This window comes from Pleuronectes platessa, chromosome 19, assembly GCF_947347685.1.
Source record: "Pleuronectes platessa chromosome 19, fPlePla1.1, whole genome shotgun sequence".
NCBI classification, from domain to species: Eukaryota; Metazoa; Chordata; class Actinopteri; order Pleuronectiformes; family Pleuronectidae; genus Pleuronectes; species Pleuronectes platessa.
In genome coordinates this window covers 17,864,537-17,881,333 of record NC_070644.1, presented here as the reverse complement: position 1 = coordinate 17,881,333, position 16,797 = coordinate 17,864,537, and the positions used below count along the sequence as shown (strand labels likewise).

Genomic DNA, 16,797 nt, shown 5'->3' with positions numbered 1-16,797 from the left:
AGGTCAAGGTGATATATCAAAGGGTGGTTATATAACGCTGACTCATTAGTGAAGCTCACCCAGGGTTGGAGCCTCATCAGCAGCTCAACCTTCTGTCGGCACTCACCTCCATTACTTTATATCCGTGTGGCGTCCCCGCAGGTGGTGATGAACAATCAGCGGAAGATCATCTGGCCCGGAGGAGAGACGGAGAAACCGCAGGGCTTCCAGATGTCCACTCGATTAAAGGTAGCGTACCTTCCCTGTGCTGCTGCTGCGATGTGACGTGCGTGTCCACACGGATCGAGTGCGAGACGGCGGCTGACGTGCTCTCGTTGGACAGCCCGCTAACGCTCGCCCCTCAGAGAGGAGTGAAGCTCATCTATGTTAATAAAGGCAGTGGTGATGTATCCGCTATGACCTGTATCTCTTCAGATTTCTCCTGGGCCTCAGAATGGCCTTTCCTCGGCTATTTTTACACCCATCCCTTCATCCTGAGTATCTGGGGAGTGTGTACTTGCGGTATTTGTGAATCTGTTGGGATATTTCTGAGTATTTCTGAGTATTTTCTCGCTGTTGGCGCTCTTGATGTCCTCTGGGATTGATCGGATCAAGCTCCATCGGCTGAACAGCTCTCTGCCCCATCTGCTGTAGATCGTGACGATCCACCAGGAGCCGTTTGTGTACGTGAAGCCCACCCAGCCGGACGGAACGTGCCACGAGGAGATGACACTGAATGGAGTCTTAATTAAAAAGGTTATCTGCACTGGGCCCAATGAGACCATCCCAGGTAACACTTCAGGGACGTTTATATTATCACTGTGCTTTTACTGCACTCGCCAAACACCCACTGGAGATGCATACATATATATGCAGTAGGTATCTATATATGTATGCATGTAGCTGAGTGTGCCATTCAGAGTGAGTGGTTGCTGAGGTGCTGGGACATGCTTTCGTCTGTGTGTTGTGTTGTGTGCAGTGCGAGTGTGTGTGTGGTTGTGTGCTGTGCACCGTGTGTCACGCATCCTCCGTGTTCAGTCTACGTGCGCCGCCGCCTTTGGATTAAAGAAAAAACAAATCTCACACGTTTCCCCCCCCAGGAGTGATTTTAACGTGCAACCCTTGCTGTTTTTTTTACAGGTCGCCCAATCGTACCTCAGTGTTGTTACGGATTCTGCGTCGACCTGCTGATCAAGCTAGCTATGACTATGAACTTCACCTACGAGGTGCATCTGGTGGCTGATGGGAAGTTCGGAACTCAGGAGAGGGTCAGTTTCAACATTAACATATACATTTTTTTTTTATAATAACCTGCATATATCCTGCATGACGTTGCACAGGTTGCATGCAATATGTCACATTTCAATACTTGTTTTTAATGCTTTTATTTTACTCCACTAACAGTTTTGATCTCACTAACTATTCAGAGGTGAAGTGATAAGCAGACGTCAAATGTCCGGAGGGTGAATCATCCCCGATGAAGAGCCGGTTTTTGAATATCTGCACAAAAAGGATTAGACAAGCAGCACACCTGACACTACTTTTATTTTGAAAGGGCCATAACATCACTGAACTTGATATAAGGAGAATGTGAATGTGCCTGAATTCTCATTCGTCAAGATCCATGAATTATTCTCTATGGAAAATGTCAGAAGACCGACCTTTAATGCAACGATAGAATCAGAGAAACAAAACAAACTTCTGCAGAACCCTGTGATTTTAACAGCTTAAAATCCTGCAGGTTTCTAAACACCGAAAATGCTGAAGGCGAATAACGAGCATGACATTTGATTCTTGCTGCGTTGTGCAGTGCATGATTTTAATTAGAAAACAGCAATCTGTCTGTTACGTAAGACGGAGACAGTTTCAAAGCTGTGGAGCACCCCCCCCCCCCCCCCCCCCCCCCGCTAGGCTTAACCCAAATCCTGAAAACTTGCACGCATGCTGTGGTCTAGACGACAGCAGGTTGTTCACCGATCCTCGTTCTAACACCTTTCCTTTTTCTGGGCTCCAGGTGAACAACAGTAACAAGAAAGAGTGGAACGGCATGATGGGGGAGCTCCTGGGGGGCCTGGCCGACATGATCGTGGCCCCGCTGACTATAAACAACGAGCGAGCCCAGTACATCGAGTTCTCCAAACCCTTTAAATATCAAGGCCTCACAATCCTCGTTAAAAAGGTAAGTGGCCTGTTTGCTGCTCCCTCACGTCAGATGTGTGTTGTGTGGGGGTGCAATCACCAAACCCACCGGGACAATTATTACCCCCCCCCTCACACAAACAAAAACCTTGTCCCTCCATCCATCCATTATCTACACCACTTATGACTCAGAGGGTCAGGTAGGGAGCTGAGAGCCGTTCTCCTCCTATCCTTGTATTTTTGTGAAAGTACAGACATTTACTGATGTAATATAATGTTATAAAAGTAAAAAAATACCCGAAAATAAATCTACTTGTGTACAGATACATGAAAAAAGTACTTTTGTACAATAACAAAGTAAAGAAACTGTGTAACATGTAACCACTGCATACATTCAAGGTATTCATGTTCGTTTTGGAAATATTACTTTCAAATCTGGATCAGAAATGTTCCCTAAAACTTAAAATTAAGTATTTCCCTTAATGGTTGTCTGCGATATGCAAACGTAAGATAATCCTTACAGTTGATTGTGATAAATCAATATCGCGCTGCGTTGTGTGTTTCCAGGAAATTCCTCGCAGCACACTGGACTCGTTCATGCAGCCGTTCCAAAGCACGCTGTGGCTGCTGGTGGGTCTATCGGTACATGTGGTGGCGGTGATGCTTTACCTACTAGACCGGTTCAGGTACAAGGGGGACCTGTGTGTGTGTGTGTGTGTGTGTGTGTGTATACGTGTGCCCATGTGTGTGTTCACGTCTGTCTATTCATGACTGAATCGGCGTGCGTGTGTGTACCTGCCCTCCTGAGCGCTGCAGATCTTCCCTCCGTGTGGACGTGGAGGCAGACAGAGGTGAAGATCGTCTCCAACCATCCCATCGCTCCGTCCCTGTGCCGCCCGTCTCTGTCTGCTTTTTCTTTTCTGTGGACCTTGTCTCCCTCTCGCTTTGCTTGCTCTCGTCCAGTTCCCTTCCCTGCCTGGGGCTGCCAGGGTTTTCCCTCTCTGCAGGTTCTCAGCCATTTCTCACCATGTCTCCTGCCACCCTCCCAATTTCTCCACTCTAGCCCGTTTGGAAGATTTAAAGTGAACAGTGAAGAAGAAGAAGAGGACGCCCTCACCTTGTCATCCGCTATGTGGTTCTCCTGGGGAGTGTTGCTGAACTCCGGAATAGGAGAAGGTGAGACACGGGCGACTTGACAAAGAAAAAAGAATCATAACTGCAAACTAACAAATCGTCTCTTACTGAGCAGTAAATGTCCTTTTGTCCCAGAACAGTGGGACGTTGTCGAGAACCTTTGATCCCTTCACAGTTTTGCAGATTTATAAAAGACAAAACGTGTCGGTTGTGGATTCAGCTGCAGGAGTTTTTCGTTTTAGGATGACAACTTTTTTCCTTTCAACTCAGCTTTAGCAAAAACAGGCTTTGATTCAGTTTGTACCTGTTGACTTCCCTCGGTTCCTTTGCCTTCAAGAGTTTCCTTTTCCCGTTTGATATTTAAGTGGGTGATATGTTTTTCTAGGTCACTTCTTTAGGTTCACGTTTTGTTGAAACTTTTCTGTCATTTGTGGGTTTGCTGTGTTTGACTATTTGCAGTAAATGTTGTGTTGGAGCTATACTCAGTGGTAATTATTATAAATGGAAGTATGCAGCTAACTACCCCACTTATGTGACGTGAAGTAGAAAATGACAGAGCTGAAGGTTCAAACTTGAGCTCACTTCACAACAGGTGCGCCGCGCAGCTTCTCAGCGAGAATCCTGGGTATGGTGTGGGCCGGCTTTGCTATGATCATTGTGGCCTCTTATACTGCCAACCTGGCTGCCTTCCTGGTGTTGGACCGGCCTGAGGAGCGCATCACCGGCATCAATGACCCAAGGGTGTGTAGAGCATGGTGTTAGCCCCATACCATCACACACAACAACATTTGTATTCGTAGAAATGCAAAAATTATGTTAAACTATCTATTATATAGCGCTGGTAGTTATTAACAGGCATCACATGACTGTCTCCTCCCTCCTCCTTCTGTTTTTCGCAGCTGAGAAACCCATCAGACAAATTCATCTACGCCACGGTGAAGCAGAGCTCCGTGGACATCTACTTCCGGCGGCAGGTGGAGCTTAGCACCATGTACCGCCACATGGAGAAGCACAACTATGAGAGTGCCGCCGAAGCCATCCAGGCCGTGCGTGACAAGTGAGTCTCGGCCAGGCCGGGCCGGCCAGACCTAGAGTCGGCCGGCTGCTCGACCTATCAGACACACAGGCCAGGGTCAGTCCAGTCAGCTTGAGGGAGGGTGGGTGGGTGGGTTTGGGGGGGAGGGGGACATGGACCTCCGGACCAGGCGGAGGTGGTAGGTCTTACTGCGGCGTTCCCTCTGATCCAGGCCCATCGCCCGGCCAGGACAGGGACAGCGGCAGGTGTAGACGTGTCACCAGCACTGACACCAGTGTGAGATCGAGCTAACATTGAGTGGAGCAGCCCCCTTTTTCAGGTGGTACCCAGACGAGCATCTTTGAGATGGGGGGAGCCCGATGGGGGACGCGCCCCTCACCCATCGGGCATTGGATTTCATTTGGGTCGTAAGCACCGGTAGCGATTGCTGGTAAAAGCCGAATGACACACGATGTGGTGTGCAAGAGAGAGAGAAAGAGAGAGAGGGGGGTTGGAAGCTGTAAATATGTATGTTAATCATTGTACTGTTGCACCGTAACCCCCTCCTTCCTCCCCTCCTCCTCCTCCTCCTCCCACCTTCCTCCTCCCACCTCCCCCCTCCCCCACAGCAAGCTGCATGCTTTCATCTGGGACTCTGCGGTGCTGGAGTTTGAAGCCTCGCAGAAGTGCGACCTGGTGACCACGGGAGAGCTGTTTTTCCGCTCGGGCTTTGGCATAGGCATGCGCAAGGACAGCCCCTGGAAACAGAATGTGTCCCTGGCCATTCTCAGGTCTGTCCCAGCAGAAGCTGCCTTACTCGTATGACTTTTTTCTAACTTTGGTTTCTTGTTAATTTGATTTCCTGGTCAGGTATCGACCAGTTAAAGCCGCCCAATACATTGCCTTATGTCACATCTTCTTCTCTGGATCTCCCCTCTCCGTCTGTCTGTCTGTCTGTTTGTCTCTGCACGTCTTTCATCTATGTTGCTTTCTGGGAGTGAGCGGCTCGGGTTATCCCGCCCACCGCGGCCTGTATTAACTTTGTCCCCTCTCTCCCCTTACAGTTCTCATGAGAACGGCTTCATGGAAGACCTAGATAAAACCTGGGTGAGATACCAGGAGTGTGACTCGAGGAGCAATGCCCCAGCCACACTCACCTTTGAAAACATGGCAGGTATGGTCCTCATGGCGTAGCTAAAGCGTTAAAAAGTGATTGGACAAAAACTACAGTGGTAAGGTACTGTAGCCCTTTTTGTCCAATACCTTTACAAAATCATTGTTTTGGTGTCGGCGTGGGTGCCCTGTGGAAGTGTGGTGTTCAGTATCTTGTGCCGTGACTTTGTGTGGGTGTGGTATATTAGTATTACGTTTTCAGCTGCTGTGGTCAGTGGATGCTGGTTTAGGAAGCCTGGGTGACTGCTGGGCATGATGGGCAGACCTTGCAGTCATGCGTAGTGGGAGCGGCGGAGCTGTTGACCACCAACTTACATGTCCCTCTCTCTGCTTTGTCTCTGTTCGTCTGTCCCACCCGGAAAGGTGTCTTCATGCTGGTGGCTGGAGGCATAGCCGCCGGGATCTTCCTCATTTTCATTGAAATCGCCTACAAACGGCATAAAGACGCCCGCAGGAAGCAGATGCAGCTGGCCTTTGCGGCCGTCAATGTTTGGAGGAAGAACCTGCAGGTAGGAATGCTCACACTTGGGGGGGAGGGGGGAAGGGCTTTAACTTGGGTGCAAGGAGCCAACAAAGACCCCATGGGGGTTGATTTCTAGGACCTTTTCTTTTTCACCACTGGTGGTCAAACTGCCACATGAGAAACCGTGATCTCCGTTGTCGTCGTGTCCTGCAAGAGGCCACCCTGTAGGTCCTCAGAGTCTCGAGAGGCCAACAGCGCCCCTGTGTCTTGTGTGTGCCTGCAGGACACTAAGGACGCCTCTGGAAGTCAAGCAATGGCCGGGACGCCCTCATTAGTATGTAACGATATAGCAGGGACCATTTCCACCTCATATCACCTCTCGCTGTTAGACTAACGATAAGATAACTGGCTTTGCGGCCCACCAACACGATGGACATCAGGTTCAAGCCTCCACCTTCCATGTCCATGGCATGAACTAGTAGTTCTAAGCTGCTGCGATGCTTTTAACGCTTCATAAGGTCCGATGAAGTGGACATGGAAAGACAGCGAAGGGAGATAAATCTGCAGTGATACAGTGATTGATGTACGGGTGATGCTCTTTGATCGTATCATATTTTGAAGGCAGCCAGGGGCAGACAGCACAAATAGAGCATGAAGAGTAAAATCAATGCCCTGGCACAATTGCACAGAAGTGACTCTCCCAGTATTGTCAGTGTAACTGCGTCATGCTACAGTGCACACTGTGTGTTCTTAACCAGTGTGGTGTCCACAGAGAAGACAAGTAAACAGAGTTAAACATGTGAATGCCGGAGGCTTCATGCAACACAGTGGCATCGGATTTAAGGGTCAGTTCTCCCAAATTTAAAAAGTGCATATCTTCAAATTCTTCTTGTGCTTTGTGGTGTCAAGTCATGCAAATAGTTTTGGTTGCACGAGCCGGGAATTTGACCTTTCTGCCAACAAACCTATAAAATCAAGGCAAACCAAATCACGTCTGTTGTTCAAAGCCACCTGCACGATGAGATACCACAAGTAAATGAGAATTTTGCGTTTTTAATTTGAGTGAACCGCCCTCTTCCATGTTCCAGCGAAGAACATGATTTGCCGCTGTGCTCCGATGCGATCAAACCGACTGTGGAGCTTCTCTCCCGCGCCCCGCACAAGCTCCGTCCTTTCACCCTTTATGGTTTTGATTCCTGAGAGTCTGTGATGTGTGCAGCCCGTCTGCTGCCTCTCTGTAAAGCTCAGGGTCTTGGCCCTGGCGAGTAGTGACAGGAAGGTACAGTATAAATCACAAGTGCCTGTCAGCAAATCCGTGTCCTCCAGAGAGTGTCTGCCATTGACCTGACCATTGTACATAACTGTCGTGAGTCTCTTCATATGTTCGGTCTCACAGATGCACACAGCAGGCGAATGCATGCAGGGGGGGGGGGGGGGCAACACTGAGAAAGGAGAGGAACACACTAAACTGCTCTCAGACCAGCGCGTTTTAGATCCATGTCGATGGTGATCATGTTGATTCCTCTGCTCCGCTGAACACAGACAGCTCATGCATGTTCATCCGGCTCATCGACCGTCACCGTGGACCCTCGAGCTAAAAGAAAGGACACACACAATCTTCACTGCTCTAACTATAACCGCCGTAATGGGGTCTGATGCAAGGGGCACAGAGGGAGCCCACGGAGTCCAGCTAATACAATCTGTTCTGTTCCGTGCGGACATTATTCCGGGATCTTATTAAGACTGTTTGGGTGCGCTGCTGCTCTGATTACTCACTGTGATCTGATTTGCACAAACTCCAAATGACAACTTGGTTATGTAGGACACGAACTCCGCACGATGGATAAAGTCCAAGTTCTGGGTTTGTGTGGCCCCCTCCTTCCTCACTGAGACCTGGAGTCCCGTGTGTGTACGTGGCTCTGTGCTCACACTGCCTCAGGTCGGTGTGCGATGCAGAGCACTGCAGAGGACTGTGCACCCACGCACCTTTCAACATGAACGATCTAATCTCAGAGTGCGTGCACTTCTGACTAAGTGAAATCTGTTCACGTGGTACACAACTCATCCCCCGCTGGCTGACATCATCTCCACCATGTCGTTGACGCTCAGACGCCCTCGGAATAGAAGTTAATTATCTAAGGTGCATGCAATGTTGGAGCTGCATGTCTGAGACTGTTTAGGATCTGAAGCCACAGAGATGTAGAGGGATCGACTGAATCTCAGAGAGTACATAAGGCATTTAGCTGCATTTGAAAACTAATTTAATCTCTATCGTTTAATTTCATTATTTATATCAGACAAAGCTTTATATCTAATTTAGTCTTACTTTCAGCTATGGATGCTTTTAATGTCAAGTAAAAAACAAAGAACAAGCTGGGGAACATAATGGTGCATTAATATGATGGAGAACAAACCCAGAGTTAGTATTGGATTCAAATTGATGCGTAATTAAATTGGCAAATTAAAGATGTAGGAATTCTTTATTAAAATATTTAAAAACAACTGCACTGATTTTATATATTTAGATGTATTGTGTACCTACATTATCCATAATATTTTAACAATGTTCAAACCAGAAGAAATCCACAAGTAACAGGACATTTTATTTTTGTCGCCTTTTAACTGCATCATATAATTGATTATGATCAGATTCATCAGGCTGTGTTGACCTCTACATCCCTGAGAGGCTACATGTGTGGCTTGTGGCTTCCCCTTTAAAAAGCAGACGTCATTCAGAAGTGCACCGTCTGAGCTAGAAAAGATTTGTCCGTCTGGGATTGAAAACAAATTGTCGCAGTTCCGCTCTCGACCGACGATAATAACGATGATGTACGACGATGCTCTGCGGCGGCTCGTGTGTTTCCAACGTGAACCAGGCGGCTTCCTTCTCCACACTGTGCAACTCCCATGCCCCGCTTCATCCGACGGCCCAGCATGCACTGCATGGCCGGGACTGTGCACACGCAGCCACCTCATCAGGGCTCAGAGCAGCCAGACTGCAGCCTGACCGTTAGAAGAAGAGCACTGACCTCACTTGGGCACTGATTTCCTTCCTTTTTTTATCTGAATCAATATGAAAAGTTGCACAGGCTGAATTTCACCATTTACTAACATGAAATGTCATCTTCCAACAGGAAAACAAATCATTTTATATTCTATTACCTTCTCTAAAATCAAGTGATGTTGTGCCAGCTTTCATCTCCACTCCACGCCAGCTAGAGCCTGCCCCCCCGCCTGACCTCATGTCTTCAGGGCTGTGGGAGGAGAGCGCAGGTTGGCGGCGTGATGGGCGGTACGAGCGTACCCTAAAAGAGCCTGGTCATGTGACCTGATGAACAAGGATGCACTGCGGGGGGGGCCCAGTGCTGGCCAGGATTGATTTGTCATGCTATTTGTTTTGTGTTTACTTATATTAAGTTTCTCCCCCTTTTTTATTCCTTCCCTTCATCCATAAAGATGTTTTTTCGGCATTTGAAATTCACACCACACTGCCCCGCCCACCCCCAGGGCCTACCCCACCCCCGGCTCCCTCCTCCTCCACCTATTCTTTACGAACATCCATCTCAGAGCTGCTTTCTTTCTTTAAAACATTTAGCCTGGTTGAAATCAAACAAATCGCTAATCTCTCCTGTTTTTGCAGCAGCAGTGAGAAACCATTCCTCCTCAACCTTTTGTTTTTCTTGCCCTCTTTCTCATTCTCCATCCCATTCCCTTGTGTGTGGGGTGAATTTCCGTTATACCGCCTTCAGGTATAATGACTCTAAATGGGCTTTAATTACTGACATTTGTCGCTGTTGTTTTCCCTCCTTGATATGCATTTATACTGGCCTCTTGATACTGAAGCTTCCCGACTTTTTAATACTTGCCTGGCTTTGGATGGGGATGTTTGCTTTGCTAGTTTTTCCTCTTTTTCTTTTTATATATCCACCCTTTTTGGGGCTTTTGCTTTTAAGGATTCTTCTTTAAAGTAATAACGATGGAAGTGGATGGAAATTTATTTCATTTTTTTCTTTTCTCCCCCTATGCAGCCCTCTTCCTCTCTAGAGACTCAGGATGTAAGAATACCTTAATATGAGTTTTTTTTTTTATCTTCGCACACCAACACGCAGTTATTGTGCCGAGAGTAGCTGTGGGGCACTCTGACGGTTTATGAGCGGAGGGAGGGCACCAAAATTGGCTCAACATCTTCTCAGGGAACAGCTTCTTTTCTTTATTTCTTAACGGGATGCTACTCTGAGCGCTGTCAGAACATGTACCGAGTAGTTTGTTCAGGCTTTAATCCAGCGTATCTCAGATCTTTAAAGCAGTTTAACGCAGGTATCACACCCACTGACATCTTTACTAGCCATCACTCATTTCAATGCATTTCTAGGGGTCAAGTTAGTGTGTGTGCACATTTCTAAGGGTCAAACTGTGACATCTCGTACAGTTCCTGTGCTGACATCAAAATGCAGAAGCCCTCACATCAAGCCTGAACAGATATTTCCACTCTCTAACAGGCTGTATCCCTTTCTTTCTCCCTCTTTGTGCATATCACACTGCCAAGTGCTGTAATCTTTCTCACTAGGACCCTCCCTCTATTTAGACAATACACAGTAAGGTCATTTACTGGGGTGGTGGTGGTGGTTGTGGTGGGAAGAGAGCCCGGGTGAGACTGGAACCACGGTTCTCACCCCAGCCAGAGATCATGAATAATGTGTCTACATATATTCATTATAGGATAGGAAAAGTGGTAGAGCAGAGCCCGACCCCCAAAAGAAAGCCTCTTTTAGGTCCATCAGTACCAACCTGGCCTCCAGCATCAAGAGACGTAGGTCCTCCAAAGACACGGTAAGGAGACGAAGAAGCGACATCTTCCCTTGTTTATTCCTCCGTCTCTTCTTCCGTTTCCTCTCCTCCTCCTCCTCCTCCTCTTCTGTCCCTTTCTCCGTCCTCTCTCTCTGTCCACTCTGCCAACATCCCCATGTCCGGCGGCGACAGAGACCCATACTCCACTCACCCATTTCCAGGCGTCTCCGCAGCCTCAGCCACGTGTCTGTCCGTCTCACCATCGATCAGCCATCACCATCTCGCATCTGTAGCTCCTCTAAAGGCCGGAGGGCATCAGTGCAGGAACTCAGGATAGGCCAGGGAGCAGGCGTCCCAGGTTATTTTTTTTGTTTTTGGTGGGATATAGTGGCTTCTGCGGGACGGGGGGGCGACAAAAGCAAAAAGCAGTCTGCCAGTGGTGTTTTGTCTGTGGCTGCTCTTCCTCCGTGCCGCTGGTTTGGACGTGGGTTCTGGCGATTGTGTCCTATTTGGTGGCGATGTGGTGTGTGTGTACTGTACATGAACTTGTGTCTTTACATGTTTGCGTCCTGTCTTTTTTGATTGCTTGATATTTTGGTATATATCCACCTTTCTTTGCACCGAATCCCGCCGCTGTTGGTTTGCCTTTGGTTTGAAAAGCATGCGCTGGTGTTCTGTCTTTTTTCTTTTTCCCCGTCTTTCAAGGTAGTCGTCGGGACGGCCGGTCCTCCTGAGAAGAAGAACTAATGTGCCCTCTTATTGATCAACAGGGTTACACTCACGGATTCCAATTAATCAAATTACTTTTTTTGCTTTGTCATATTTTTATTTGTCATGACTCTTGTTTATTTTTCAGTGTCCTCGTGCTCTGACCTGTGCATGCCTCTTTCAGGGAATATTTTCAGGTGGTGAAGATGCTGTTCTCTTGTGTTTTAACCGACTTTAAGCCTCAGACTCTCATTGTGTTTCAAGGCAAGCGTAAAAAAAAACACAAGCTCTTCTCTCTTTCCACTAAATTGCGTTTTTTACACCAGTTTTGTTGCTTGACTCCTTTGTGGCAGCATAATGAGAGTGTCAGGTTTTCTTCACGCCTTCACAGTTCAGATAAAAAGCCCTGTTCGTTGGGAGGTTGTGCTCCACAAGCTCCCAGTGCCCTGACAGACCAGTGACCCGCGGTCATTGTCCTCAGCTGCTTCACCGGGCGAAGCTGGAACAGGCCTGTAGAATAAAAAACATAAATAAGGACCTTAGATCTCTGGAAATGTGGCGGAGACACCTTTACTGTTTTCAAAGTGTGTCTCAGAGGAGATGGAGCCCGAGCTCACGGGTCACACAGTAAAGATTCTCTCTGCGTGTTTTTATTTGCTTTCCTGTCTTTCTCTCTTTCTCTTGTTTTTGGTGGGGTGGGGGGGATGTTTCACATTTAGCCAAACCACCTTCCCTGGAGGTTTCTCATTTGATTGGTCTTGTTTGAAGAGAAGAAGAATGGAATCGCCATTGCTCACCTGGTTCAGATGCTGGTTCGGGACCCCTAGTGGATAAATATATAAATATATATATATATATCCAACAGCTTTTAGTATGGCTACGAAAAAAAAGATGCTCTACTTGAAATATTTACCATCTTCAGTCTTTGACCATTATTTTAATTTTATATAAATGTTCTTCTTTTATATATTAATGGATATAAATGGACTTGAGTGTCAGTGTCCCTCACCCACATGCCACACTGCTCCTCTCTCCCTCCGCCAGCATGCCGACTACTCTAACTGTCGTAGAAAACCGGTAGAACAAGTAGAAATTAATCCTTTTTATTTTCATCGTGCCACATGTTTAGAATCAGCAGCTTTATAAGCATTTACTGTGGTTGTGATGTGAGTGAAGTGTCTCTCTCTTGCTGGTCCACTTGACCCCCAGTAGGGTGCGCTGTTAGCAGGTCCTCAAGGTACAAGACATTATGGAGGGGGCTGTAAGCCACACGATAATGATGATGATGATGATGATGCAACTCGCGGGTCAAGGAGATGAGCAACATCCAACAATTCTTCCACTTGTTATGATTGGGTCTGGATGTTGCCTCATCTGTCAGCATGTTAGTTGCATCACAAACAGCTTCTAAAGCCCACATGCTTGAATACACTGGCTCTAAAGTGAGAGGCGACAAAATTCAAAGATCTTGCCTCCTAATTGAGAAAATTAAAAAAATTTAAATCTCTGTGAGACGTGTTAAAACGGATGCAAGACTCTTCCTACTGGTTCTGCAACAATATGTATTTGTTATGCATTTAATGTTCCAACTAGAGGTTTGTGAAACCGGTTTTACCAACACGGCGCTGAGTCAGGATTACGAGTGGCCTGTTGGAAAAATCAGTTGGATTATGAAAAGCATAATGCATACGACTCTGCTGCTCCGCCCCCAATTTCCCAAAATGATGAAGCAATTCCACCGAATCCTCTCTATTTCTCCAGCATTTGACTCTATTCACAGTGTTTAATGAGGCATTGTTTCATCAGGTTTCTAATTTCCTTGCTCGTTAGCAGAGAAACGAGCCTCTTCAGCGTTACGTGCAAACGTGGCTCGCTGCTGTCGAACACTGAAAAGACTTCGGAGGCAATAGAAAAGAAAAATCCCTGTTGCCATAGAAACTGAGCACCTGCATGGAGCCGGGATGCGGTTTCCCTCTCATCACCGCAGACGCCGACAATTCAACGCACTCCGCTTTGAACGAAGCACAGTGAAGTGGGGACGCGACGTAAGAGTCCCACACAACAGCACTTTGAAATCGGCCTAAAAATCTCATCTTCCCTGCACCCAGATGCTAAAATTAGACGAGCCGCCCAAGTCTGCACGAGTAGAAATGGCTGCGGGGAAGATGAATGAGCTGTCCCGCTCTCTATCCAGGGCAGAACATGGTCCATCCAGGGCTGAGAAGACAAATATACTACTAAATGATGCCCGATTCAAATCTGCTGTTGTCTGCTCTCAGGGGCCTTACGTCTGCGCCCAGCTAGCCCACCTCAGGCAGACTGCTTCCAAAATCTAATACAGAAAGATGTCAGAATGAAACTGAGGTCTGCCTGAGGCGGGTTAGAGAAACCTCCTGCTTCAGAACCCGTGAACCTTTCGTCCTTTGGTTTTTCTGTATCGCAACCGAATCGTTAAAAAAACTAAAAACAACGTCCATTTTTCTGTTTTAAAACCAGAACAAAAAAAACATAGATTAAAGAGATAAACATTGGGTAATATTCTGTTCGCACAAAAGTGTTTTAAATCCAAAATGGTAAAAATGGAAAACAGAAATATAACATAGGGATTTAAGTTTGTTTCATCCATCAATGGAAATGTAGGAGCAGAATAGATTAGTGTTATTATTAGTGTTTTAGTGAAGTCAGCTTTCAAGCCAAAAAACAACTTTCTCCAGGCACTGCCACTTTCTATAAAGTTGAAATTATAGATTTTGAATTTGATTTGATTTTGAAACTGGAGGTTTTGTTATGCTGTCTTCCTGCTCTGGTTGTCAAAAACAAAAAAAAACGCCAGGTTTTTGTTTCTATGACTCCGGTTTCGAAACAGAAAAACCAAAGAACAAAGGGTACATGGATTCCTCTGGTTCTTAAAATCTAAATTAACGTTAACGTAAAGAAATAATATTGCATAAAAAAAAAAAAAAATGCTGTCTCTTGCCCAGAAATGACATCTTGTCATGTGTTTGCTCTTTCCCTCCATTTGTTTTCACCTCTGCAGCAGTACCCACCCACTGACATCACGGGCCAACTCAACTTGTCGGACCCGTCTGTCAGCACCGTGGTGTAGGAGCGAGGGAGCCACCGAGGTCCGCTCCCCCCCCCCCGAGGAGAGAGGAAACCAGACGAGGAAGGAGGAAGGAGGCGGGAGAGGAGGAGACCTTTTCCCCCTGTTCCCTTCAAAAGGCCAAAAGCTTTTCTTTTTCACCACCTGCTGGAGAAGAGGCTGAAAAATGAATTTGCACCTTTGTTTTTTTTATTCTTTAGATAGATCCCTGAGCATGCACTGACGAACCCATCGGACTCATTTACAACTCTTCTGTATATTATCCGCCCACTTATTTAACCTTGTTTCCGTCCTTTTACTCACAGATTTACTTAATGTTGGGTGTTTCTCTAAGTTCCTCTGCAGCTGTATAGCATTTAGCAAGCCAGGTTCAGTTTGGTTTACGTTTAGGGATTCAAACCAGTACTGTTCTCTACATATCACTTCTAATTAGGGCCTGGATACCAATAGTAATATTTAATATTTCTTAACAACATGTACTGCAATAGAAGGCGGACTGTATAAGCTTCAAAGTATTTTTTAATAAGTACTTGTGTTTTTAATCTACACTTTTAGACGAGGATGGGAAACACTTATAATGGCACTAACAAAGAGAATATGACTAATCTTGTCTAATGGAAGCATGTGTGTGCTTGTATAAGAGCTTTATGTATCTGAATGAGGATATCGATGTGTGTTATTTTCAACATATAGAATTTGTTTCTCGTATTTAATCTTGCACCAATCTCCCAAAACGCATGTGTTCTTTTTTTCTGGCAGGAACTCGGCTGATTAGCTTTAATTCTATTTATAGCAGGTGAAGTTTCATCATTCGTCTGTTGAAGACGTTACGTAAGGCTTCTGTGTTTTCTTTTCTTTCGTTTTTTTTTTTTGTTTAAGTCCGAAATAGTTTGACATGCAGCTACAAGCCACGTTGTGTTTGGGGACGCCCTCTCTCTTCCTCTCTCCTGCCGCAGCACACTTTCTCATTTCCAGTCTCTAAAGGGGTTGCATCAGGGGGCCAGGTTTTTCACCCAACCAGAACTCAGTCTTTCCTGCAAAACCTCCCCCCCCTCCTGAGCCGTGCCGAGCCGAGCCGGGCCGGGCGGGAGGGCTTTTACAAGAAGGAGCCTGAGTGAATTGAAAGCTTTGCTCAGCCTGCAGCTTTGTGTGCAGGTGTTGGTTAGATGCAAAAACAGGCCTTTTCCCAGCTTCTGGATCTGAGAAACCACTGCTGTCGGTTTACAAAGACTATCACCACCCTTCCTGGTGTCTGGCACTGAAGAGCACTTTACGTCGAGGGGTCTCCCAAACCGAAAGCTGCTGACTTAACCAGAACAGAACCACTCTGACATCGGTTTGACGTATTAACTTAACTCCACTTGATTCAACTGCACAAATCTCTTTTTAACGCTTTATCGAGAAATTGTGTTTACAGTCTTTTTAAAAAAGAAAGAACAAAATAACACTTTTTAAAACACGATTTGGTTTCTGAACTTGAAACCCGAGACGTTGCTTCTGATCCTGTTCTCCTTCCAGCCCGTGCATGCTTCTGTCTTCTTATCGGTGCTTTGGTTTGTTTTCCGGGATGCGTGTTGTTGACGTGTTCATTGAGCTGAGCTGCGCCTCGGTCGATTGAAATGTAAATAAGAGTCTTATGTCCAGTGTAGACGGGGCTGGGGAGATTGTACCGCGCTCGTTTGATGACTGCGGCTGAGAATGTCCTATGTTATAGTTACACAATACAGACGTGATACACAGGCATGCATTAACACACAATGACACACACACACACAAACAAACACACACACAAAACCCCTAAAGGGAGAAATTGCCTGTTTTTCTTACCTTTTTCCAGTAAAGATTGCATTGAATCATCTTGTTTATACAACTGTAAATAAAATATACTTTCGTTGCCGACTCTAATAACCCTGTCATCTAATTATTTAAGGATTATAACCAACAGTTGCTCACATGATCAATGAAGCCAAGTCTCATTCACTTCAATTATTGTGTTGGCTGCAAAATACCACAAAATACTGCACATGGAAGATGAAACAATCTGTCTCAACAAAAGTTTAAAAACATTTTTGAGATTTAAAAAGTGTTGCGATCACAGAGCAACACAACAGATTTGTTTCACAGCTCAGCTGCTCGCTGCTGAGCACAGTTCATCACTAATGGAGAGAGAGAGTGCTGCTCACACGGGGGAAGCATCATATCTGGCAGCCAGCTTCCCAGCAGGTGGTCTGATCTGCTCTTGGCAAAGACGGACACTTTTCATCTCCCGGTCCAGCAGAGCATGATGGAGCCTCC

General features: G+C 46.3%; 1 protein-coding gene across 3 annotated transcripts in view; it reads left to right on the top strand.

The window, feature by feature from the left end:
• Positions 1–15,510, top strand: part of grin1a (glutamate receptor, ionotropic, N-methyl D-aspartate 1a) — a 28,429-nt gene extending 12,919 nt beyond the window's left edge. For 2 of the 3 annotated variants that reach the window (XM_053411519.1, XM_053411518.1), the window contains 12 exons: positions 142–228; positions 634–769; positions 1,120–1,247; positions 1,994–2,158; positions 2,686–2,804; positions 3,182–3,294; positions 3,845–3,993; positions 4,152–4,309; positions 4,897–5,058; positions 5,332–5,441; positions 5,804–5,949; positions 14,437–15,510. In XM_053411519.1, the coding sequence (XP_053267494.1) occupies positions 142–228; positions 634–769; positions 1,120–1,247; positions 1,994–2,158; positions 2,686–2,804; positions 3,182–3,294; positions 3,845–3,993; positions 4,152–4,309; positions 4,897–5,058; positions 5,332–5,441; positions 5,804–5,949; positions 14,437–14,505 (1,542 nt within the window). In that variant the 3' untranslated portion in view covers positions 14,506–15,510. Of the gene's footprint in view, positions 1–141; positions 229–633; positions 770–1,119; positions 1,248–1,993; positions 2,159–2,685; positions 2,805–3,181; positions 3,295–3,844; positions 3,994–4,151; positions 4,310–4,896; positions 5,059–5,331; positions 5,442–5,803; positions 5,950–10,622; positions 10,734–14,436 lie in introns of all 3 variants that reach the window. The other variant, XM_053411517.1, reaches the window with a different exon arrangement.
• The last annotated feature ends 1,287 nt before the right edge of the window (positions 15,511–16,797 follow it).